This window comes from Poecilia formosa, unplaced genomic scaffold (genome assembly GCF_000485575.1).
Source record: "Poecilia formosa unplaced genomic scaffold, Poecilia_formosa-5.1.2 Scaffold16, whole genome shotgun sequence".
NCBI classification, from domain to species: domain Eukaryota; kingdom Metazoa; phylum Chordata; class Actinopteri; order Cyprinodontiformes; family Poeciliidae; genus Poecilia; species Poecilia formosa.
Window position 1 is genome coordinate 1,972,020 of NW_006799955.1, and position 8,963 is coordinate 1,980,982.

Sequence of the window (8,963 nt, forward strand, 5' to 3'; positions counted from 1 at the left end):
AAAAACCTCTTTCCCAAAAAACTAGATTTTTCTATTAGATTGGTTCTCCTTTTCTCAGATTTAAGGATGATGAATTTTAAGCAAGAGAAATTAATATTTTATTAATCCCATTCAGGAGGGGAATTTTGTCTTAATAGCACCAATGGCATAAAGATCACCATATATTATGGAACATAACATGTTTTTTTTTTTAAGCTGGGGGAAAAGCTTTATCGTATTGAAATATTGCCTAACAATGAAGGGAAGTAACAAGGGGGACATCACTTGAACATTTGCATGTTCTCAAAGAATTGATGAGCTATGCAAAACAACAGATTTAACAACATACATCACCACAAAACGGCTGATTTTCTGTATTACTGATTTCTGCAGAGAAGGATGGCTGAAAACCAAGGAGAAATGTCTCCCATTGAGATGAAAGTGGCTCGTCAAGTAGAGGTAATTCTGACTTAAATATGTAATCCTATTACATTATATATAATATATGTCTTATTTTCACCTAGTATTACTTTGGGGATCACAACCTTCCAAGAGACAAGTTTCTGAAGGAGCAGCTGCAGCTTGATGATGGCTGGGTGATGCTGGAGACCATGCTTAAATTCAACAGGTTTGTTTGATTTCTCTTTACCTTTTGAAACTCTAACTTCATATACATATCAGCTAACCCTTTTTTAATCAAATAACATTTGTGTGAGTCGAGGATTGTTTTAAAAAACGCAAGTTACATCCAGTGGTTTAGAAATTCAACCCCAGCAAATCAATAAATACCACAGACGGAATGATATGAAGTCATGGTGCTTTGGGGTTGCATTGGGTTTCATATTACTGTGTTCTTCATATTCCTTTCGAATATTGAATAAATACAACATCACCGAGCCTCAGATGCATGGTGCTGAATTGAAATACTGACGTTTGAAGAGATTTAAAAGAAAATAAAAAGTCACAAGGCATGTCCACCAAAATCTACAATCATTTTTTTTTGTTTCTTTCATAGTTGGCTCTTTGTAGAAATGTAGTGGCAAAATCTCGGTTCAGACCTGGTATTTCCATTCATTTGAAGTGTTCTCATTATGACTGGGTGGCCATAATACAGAATAGAATAGAAATATCCTTTAATGTTGCACAGTGTTGAAAGCCACGTGTACCAGGAGTAAGTCATGGGTAAATCAGAGAATGCAAATTTGTAGTAAGGTAAACATATTGGAGAGAGTTCTGTGGTCAGGACTGAAACAGCCTCACAATTTGGCAAAATCCTACTGGCTAAAATTGGTAATTGGACTACCTTGCCGACAAACAATATTTAGATTACTTTAATTGCATTGTTGCGTTGTACAACTTTTACCTGTCTGAACAATTTTAACACCATTTCTTCACCTTGTCCTCTTTCAGACTGAAAGCTTTAACTACAGAGAGCAGCGTCGTCGTTTCAGCACTCCAGAAATCAAAGTCTGGCCTCTTGGAGATCAGTGAGGACAAGACAAAAATAAGGAGGTCCCCAGATAAACCCTTACCAGAGCAGAATGATGAATACAAAGACGCAGTGAAACACAGATCTGTGTACATTGTAAGTTTCATACACATTTGTTTGTTATATTCAAGATACTGGTGCCATCTGCTTCAGATAAACATTTTTTTTTTCACTCATATCTAGAAAACACAATTTACTTTAGCAGCCTGTTGTCAATGTTGTAAATCCAGAGGGTTCCTACCCTTTGTTATTGTTTCTGTATTTCTGCAGATTTGAAGTCTGCCTACCATATCTTAAATTTGCAATAAATATAAATAACTGAGAGCTTATGGAAAATTGTGTTTGAAAAAGTCTGGAAAGTTTAGAAAATATCCAGGATTGCCATCAGGCAACAACTTTTGAATTTGATTCAGGTTAGGTCATCCATGGCTCATTGTGTAAATTTGTTTGTTTTTTCCTTGAGCGTTTCATTTTATTTTAAAAACGTGACGACCTGAATATTCTAATACGGTAATTTTTTATTCCTAGCATTATTGTTAATGCTGCTTTTTCTTTTACAGAAAGGTTTTCCTCTCGAAACAACTCTGGATGAGGTTCAAGAGTGGCTGAACGAGAAAGGCAGCATAGAGAGCATTCAGATGAGAAAAAACGTCCATCGGCAGTTCAAGGTAGAAGAAAGCATCACTTACTAGTTTTAGTCGTTAAAAGGTCAGAAGATTTAAAATATTTATTTCATTCGTGTCTTTTGCAGGGATCCGTGTTCGTCTGCTTTGAAACGGAGGAATCGGCGAAACAGTTCCTGGAACGGACGGATGTAAAAACATTTAAAGACAACGAGATGCTCGTCTTGTCCAGGTGAGCTCGGCTGCTTCTCGTGAACAGACTGGTGCCACAATAGCATTGTTGTGAACATAAAACTGTGATGGGTTCATAACCTATTATAACAAATGAAAATTATTTTCTTGCTTTGGATAGAAGGAAAGGAGTCTTAATTTCACCAGTATTTTTTTTTTATTTTATTTTTTTTTGCAATTTTGATTATCTTATAGAAACTTTAAGTCTTTTACATGCTTCAGTTATTTCCTTGTTTCGGCATGACAAATGTTGAAAGCAAATTTCACACTTTCCAAGATATAGGAAGCTGGATAAAACACCACATAATGTCCTATTTATAATATCCTTGGATTGTTTTTTCAGGGAAGCCTACCATGCAAAGAAAGCAGAAGAAAGGAAAAACTACAAAGCAGAGACGAAAGCTAAAGCAAAGCAGTGAGTTGGCAGGACGTGGCCTTTTCTATCAGAAACATTGTTGAAAATATATGATCCACCTTCTTATCTAAACATTTTATAGAGAGAAACAGCAGCAGCAGAAAAACGCGGAGGAAAAAGAAATGGTAAGGTTTCTTAACCATGTGCTCACAAAGCTTCATTTCTGCTTTTGGATCGTTTTTATTGAGATTGTAATTATGATTTGCAGGGTTTGCTTCTGGATGAGCAGACTGGATGTTTGTTGAAGTTTTCTGGAGAGCTCAGAGATGTTTCAAGAGAGGACTTCCATGCCGCGTTCTCTGGGCACGGAAAGATAAAGTGGGTTGACTTCACAAGAGGAGCCAAGGAGGTATGTTGTCTGCAAGGATTCCTATATAGTCTGCAAAAGTACAGAGTTTTATTTCCCCATTATTCAGGTGTGGAACATTATGGAAAAAGCAAAGAACATGGGAAATATGTCCTTTCAGACATTCTCTTACTTTGTCCTTTAATTTCTTTTTTTTGTCTGTCCCTTCTTTCCTTTCTTATGTCGGTCATTTCTTCACTTTGCCCTCGTCTGTAATCCTTATTTCCTGACATCGGTCCATCATTCCTTTATCTACCTTTCCTGTTTCTTCATTCCTTATGTCCACGTGTCCTTATCTGGCCTCCTTTTCTTTCGTGTTTCCTAAATTTCCTTACTTCCAACTGCTGTTGAAATTTTTACCATACAAGACTCTGAAGTTAAGTCTGAAAAGTGAATTTTTACAGAAAAAAAATGTGAACAGGAGAGCAGTGGAAGACTTGCTTTTAATTTTGTTATTGCTCACATAAAGGGTACGCTTCTGTTTGATGGGAACGCAAAAGAAGCCTTTGAGAAAGCCAAAGAGGCAAACGAAGGGGAACTGAAAATGAAGGGCAGCAGCGTTACATGGCAGGTACTGGAGGGAGACGAAGAGAAAGAGATGCTGAAGAAGATCATCGAAGCCCAACAGGAATCGTACAATCGATCAAAAGGCAGAGGTACGTTTTTGTCTCCTGGCATCACATTCTTGCGCAATAGTAGCAGAGATGTTGTTAAGTGCTGATAGGTTGGGTCTGGTTGAAACAGGTGGGAGAGGAAGATCCGGCGGCAGAGGAAGAGGAGGCCGAAGGGGAAGAGGTGGCAGAGATCAAGGCAGGACTCAGTTCCAGGGAAAGAAAACGAAATTCGATAGTGATAACGAGGACGACGACGAGGGTGCAGAAGGTAAGTGTAAATATTGATACAACATACAGGAGCCCAAAATGCCATTATATTCTCTGTGACACTTTAAAACAAAGTTGTGAAGTGGAAAGAGAATGCATACTTTAAAAACAAATATTTAAAGTATGCATTTACACACTGCGCGATTATCTTCCTTGTGAAAGAACCCGGTTGAGAGGTTAAATTGATGGTCCATAATAGTTGTGTGAACGAACACCAACTGCTCTATTTAGACTCAAGACGACCTACGCCAAATATCCAACCAGGAATAAAGGTTCCTAGCCCTTAGTGCTCCCACTGCTCTTTATCTCTTCATCTGTATTCATGCTGCTGTTGAAAATCCCTGGGATTTCCAGAGAGCAACTGGACTCAGTTTAATAAAAGCAACAAATTTTATTTTTGAGTTAAATTTCTGTATGTAGATTTTTCTTTCCAATTAACAATTGTGCTACATTGTGTTGATCTGTCACATAAAATCCCAATAAAACACACAAAAATACAAAACGTAATAGATTATAAATGCGTTACATGGCATTACATATTCTCAGCAGCAGCGTCCTCATTCTCAAACATGTACAGATGATTCAATGTGTCCTGTTTTTCTTGCAGCCCCAAAGAGAGAGCTTGAAGACGCCGACGGTCCTCCAGCGAAAGTTCCCAAAACTGAAAACGGCTCGTAATGTGGAGACGACATCCAGAGTTTTTTTCTTTAGCAAACACATTTATTACAAACGGTGAAAAATGCAGAGGCAACTTAGAACCCATTCCAGTAAAAAAAATATTCAGGTTTTGGAGAATCGTAGAAAGTCCACCTGGATGTCAACCTGAAGAAACATTTGGAAAACCTGGAGTCAGTTTTCAGCCTTTTATTTTTTGCCTCTCATTTGTATGTTTTCTTTTCTCATCGGAAAGTGTTTTAATTTTAGCACAATCAATGTAAACTTGACTGTCTCATTTCATGAGCGATACCTAGAATTTGTGTGCCATTGGTTTTGTTTGTTTTATTTTGTAGATTTACTCCATTGACTGATGCAAATGTGTCATGATTTTTTTTTAAGTTTGCATATTCCAGTAGCAAATGAAATGTTTATAAAATAAACAAAATAAAGTTTTGCTTTGAATCTGAAGTGCATGATATTGCGTATTGTTGATGAACTTACCGACTTCTTCTTGTGGAAGCGGTAGGAAGCCGGCAAATCGTACCTCAGTTCTATGAACAAAGAACACAATTAGGATTTAATATTCCTTTGATTAAAAAGGATTGAATTGTCTCACTAACCTGCTAAGACTTCCATCTTCACTCCCCAGTCATTAGCCTTCTTTTGTATGTGCTGTAATCACATACAGTCAAGCATGTTGGCATCACATCAGACGAGTTCAAATATTCAATTCAAACTTAAATGGATCTCTAAACCGGGATTAAAATCAAATCTGCTTTTGTCACATCCATCGTATCCTTGTTCAACACTGGAGAGTGTATATTTAGTGTGATTTGACTTTTAAAATAGTGTGACTTCAGATGAGACTGGTCTGAAGAGAGCTTTAAAGATATTACATTTAAGTTATGGAATAGCAGAAACCCTAGTAATATAAAATCTTCACAATCAAACTTGTGCATTTTTAATTTCTAAACAATTATAAATGCTTACTGACTAAAGGAAGAAAACTTGGAGGCAATGGTAATGTAGATGGGTAATAAATGAAGGAAGATTAGAATAAAATAGTGAAGCATCAGTATAAATTTGCTGAGGGGTGAACTGAGCTGGAGCTTACCTCTCGTGTTGATGTTTTATGAAGCGAGTAAACAGCCGTCTTTGACATGGTTAAAGCAGCGCTGAGGAACTTCATATCCATCCCTTGAATAAACAGTAAAAACTAAATACTTTTAACATGAACTCACCTATAGCAGATTTATACAGAACATGCAGCCAAAATACAGTATTTTAAAAATCCTTATTGAACTCGTGCGATACAAGCAAACTATTGATGCCTTTGTCAATGTTGTTGCTGGTAAAGTTTGCCTTCCTGAATGCTAAAAAATGCTTTAAGTGTTTAAGTAATCCTTTCCAGACTGATTATTTGTAGTTAATTACAGTTCATGATGTAAGGAAGAAGGTGATTAGTTTTTGCATATGTAACCAGGGATGTTTAGAGTTTTTCTTTCCACATTGGATTTGATCATTAGTAGAAAACATCTTTTTGTATTTACTTTAGTTATCTTTGTGTGATATTAACGTTTTTGATCTGTAGTGTGCAAAAAAAAAAAAACGCAAATGAAAAAGGAAATCAAGTAGTTATCCCAGCATCACCCCGTTACAATCAATTTTTAATTAATAGAACCAAATTACCAGTAACTTCTTTGTCGAGTTAAACTCACCTTGGTTGTGTTTTGTACCAAACGGTGGATTCATTATAACAGTGTCAAACTTTTGGCCATAAGCCTCAGCTTCCAGGTGACATAAATCACACTGGAGCAGATCCACGTTAGAGAGTTCAAATTCTTCTGCATTCCTTCTGAATATCTCTAGTGCGTCCTCGTCGATTTCAAAACCTACGCACAACCTGTTTGGAACAAAAAACATCAGCAAGCCGCTCAACAAGAAGGACTGTCACACGGGGATCTTTCTCTCACCCCGCGTCCAGCAAGGCAGCGCCGATGCTGAGGACTCCGCAGCCACAGCCGAGATCCGCCACCAGTTTACCCTCAATGTCGTCAAACGTGTTGTGAATCGTGTAAAGCATGCATGCTGTGGGGACAAAGGGAAACAATATAATTTATTTTTATTTATTTTTTTAATATTCAGTCTGCTCAGATGCTCACCAACTCACCTGCAATGTGAGGGCTGGTTGGATACTGCTCCAAGAGGATTTTTGGCTCCTCAAATGTGTCTACCTGCTGCAGGCAGCTTTCCAACTCCTTCAGCTTCATTTCGCGATACTGCGATTTTTCCACAGCAATGTAGAAGCACCGAGAGAAAACATTAATTCAAATAGTTCTGAATTACAGACAGCAAAAGTAAGCTTTTAAGGTAACCCGCATGTTCCTCCTGGCGCACATCAAACAAAACAAACCCGAGTGCTTCTTCTTCTTCTAATTAATCCAGTTTTGATACACCATTGCGCTCTGCAGCCCTCTACGGGTGAAAAATACAACTGCAGGCTGATTTCTCTGCTTTTGCTCTGGTTTTCTTCTGATATTTTCTGGCGCATTGCAGGTCAACAACAAGACGCCTTACCGCCACCTACTGCAGTGGAGTGTGGATGGGAAATGATCAGAAAATTACAAACTAGGTGTTGATGACAAACTAAATGATATAACTTTACATTTTATTGTAAGAATTTGTTATACAAAATTTCCCGTTGTGTAATTCAACTTTATCTGGTTTGATGCTTTTTAAAGTCTGGAAATCTCTTTCATATACATATCGATTCCATAAAAAGCCTGCTAACTAATTCTTGCACATACAATTATCACTCAAACCTGCTGAAAGTTTATCCATTGTTCTGATGGATATACCTCTTTGGTTTATCTATCAGTAGATGGATAAACATGCAACACCTTTGTGACCCATTCTAAAGCATATAATAAAATTTTCTTCCCCATGTTTCCCTATGTCTTTCTGATACTTCCTTATAATTTATAAATGCTGTATGTCTGTCTTTGTGTTTAATTTATTTCCCAATATTCCTATCAGGTTTTCTTAACCTAAATGTCAGTGACCAATTTGCATACAACCTTAGCTGTATGCAAAGGCAGCTGTTTTAAAAAGCAATGATTGTTTTTTATGGCTCTACATTTTTATTTTCTTCTATCCCCACATCCAGAAGCCAAAATAACCTCACTTGCAACATTTTTTGGGAAAGAGTTTTTTGTTTTTGCAGAATATGATAAATCATTCAGGGTTTTTTTTTTTTTACCTGAACTAGTAATGCCAGATATAACTCATATGCTTTCAGAAGCTATTATGATTCAGTTCTTCAATTCACTGCAAGAGTATTACTAATTCTACTTTAAAGACTGGGGAATTGTTTTTTTAGTTTAATCTTCATAACTTTACTGTGGCTTGGAATGTAAACTATAGTTCTACTGCATATGAAGGTAACAGATTTTTTTTCTTAGAAAAATGCTTGTGAAAGTATTTTTGTGCTGTATACCAGTCTGAATTACTTACTTCTGATTGATTCATGGTTATCGTTGAATGTTTTAATGAATGTTTAATTATGTAGCTGAGCTGTTCTGGTAGATACCAATTTCTGTCTTCTGTCAATTTCTGCAACATAGTTTTGGAATGTATGTTATTACATGTCTCGACTTTATCCATGAGTTCAGGTTTTTGGAAAGAACAACTTGCCGTTGAAGGTCTTTCTGCATGAACTTTGGATGTCCTCTCCACGCATAGATTGTTTTATTTCCTGGTATTCGAATCTTATATAATCCAAAAACATGACTGATAGGTCGTTTAGTTTCTCTATAAACTGCCCTCAGGTAGTGCGCTAAGTTATTTGTGTTTCTGTTTGCCCTAAGATGGACTGACCTGTTTAGAGTGTACCTTAGCTTCTCGCCCAATGAAGATGAAGATGGCCACTGGGCCCCCATCACACTACAAGGATCAGATGGATGGATGTTAAAAAAATTTGATTATACACTGACAAAGTAATCAATTAATATAATTGGCAGAGTCCTCTATACCATGCAAAGAAAATAGAGTATAGAAGATGGATGGATTAAAAGAAATAATCTTTTCAACTACACCTGGAATTCTGGTATGGCACATTATGTAAGGGGACTTTAAATATGAAAAATTATTTACCTATAATCCAGAAAATCCCCTCACATCTAATGCTGAACTCAACCCAGTTAAGAGAGGGTGTGCACACTTATTGTTGGTCACCGTTTGTTGATAATTATACAATAAAAATGCATTCTCACTATACTTATGGTAAATCCGTGAACTGGCAAGACTTTGAGCAGGGTGGGACGGTCCCAAACTATCAGTTGCC

General features: G+C 36.9%; 2 protein-coding genes across 3 annotated transcripts in view; one reads left to right on the forward strand and one right to left on the reverse strand.

The window, feature by feature from the left end:
* Window positions 1-4,679, forward strand: part of ssb (small RNA binding exonuclease protection factor La) — a 6,498-nt gene extending 1,819 nt beyond the window's left edge. Inside the window, exons 2-12 of the mRNA XM_007546450.1 lie at window positions 373-438; window positions 504-607; window positions 1,390-1,564; window positions 2,029-2,136; window positions 2,220-2,323; window positions 2,666-2,737; window positions 2,820-2,862; window positions 2,946-3,086; window positions 3,553-3,739; window positions 3,828-3,965; window positions 4,572-4,679. Of these exons, the coding sequence (XP_007546512.1) occupies window positions 379-438; window positions 504-607; window positions 1,390-1,564; window positions 2,029-2,136; window positions 2,220-2,323; window positions 2,666-2,737; window positions 2,820-2,862; window positions 2,946-3,086; window positions 3,553-3,739; window positions 3,828-3,965; window positions 4,572-4,642 (1,203 nt within the window). The 5' untranslated portion in view covers window positions 373-378 and the 3' untranslated portion in view covers window positions 4,643-4,679. The remainder of the gene's footprint in view (window positions 1-372; window positions 439-503; window positions 608-1,389; window positions 1,565-2,028; window positions 2,137-2,219; window positions 2,324-2,665; window positions 2,738-2,819; window positions 2,863-2,945; window positions 3,087-3,552; window positions 3,740-3,827; window positions 3,966-4,571) is intronic.
* mettl5 (methyltransferase 5, N6-adenosine) lies at window positions 4,670-8,835 on the reverse strand. Of its 2 annotated transcripts, XM_016668631.1 has the most exons (8): window positions 8,774-8,835; window positions 6,792-6,900; window positions 6,595-6,709; window positions 6,340-6,524; window positions 5,736-5,818; window positions 5,242-5,293; window positions 5,123-5,172; window positions 4,670-4,786 (listed from the first exon to the last, which is right to left on the reverse strand). In XM_016668631.1, exons 2-8 carry the CDS (start codon window positions 6,889-6,891, stop codon window positions 4,745-4,747), a joined length of 627 nt encoding a protein of 208 aa, XP_016524117.1. In that variant the 5' UTR covers window positions 6,892-6,900; window positions 8,774-8,835; the 3' UTR covers window positions 4,670-4,744. The 2 variants fall into 2 exon arrangements, with proteins under 2 accessions (XP_016524117.1, XP_007546511.1); XM_007546449.2 differs by lacking the exon at window positions 8,774-8,835 and having other exon boundaries at window positions 6,792-7,107.
* Between the last annotated feature and the right edge of the window lie 128 nt (window positions 8,836-8,963).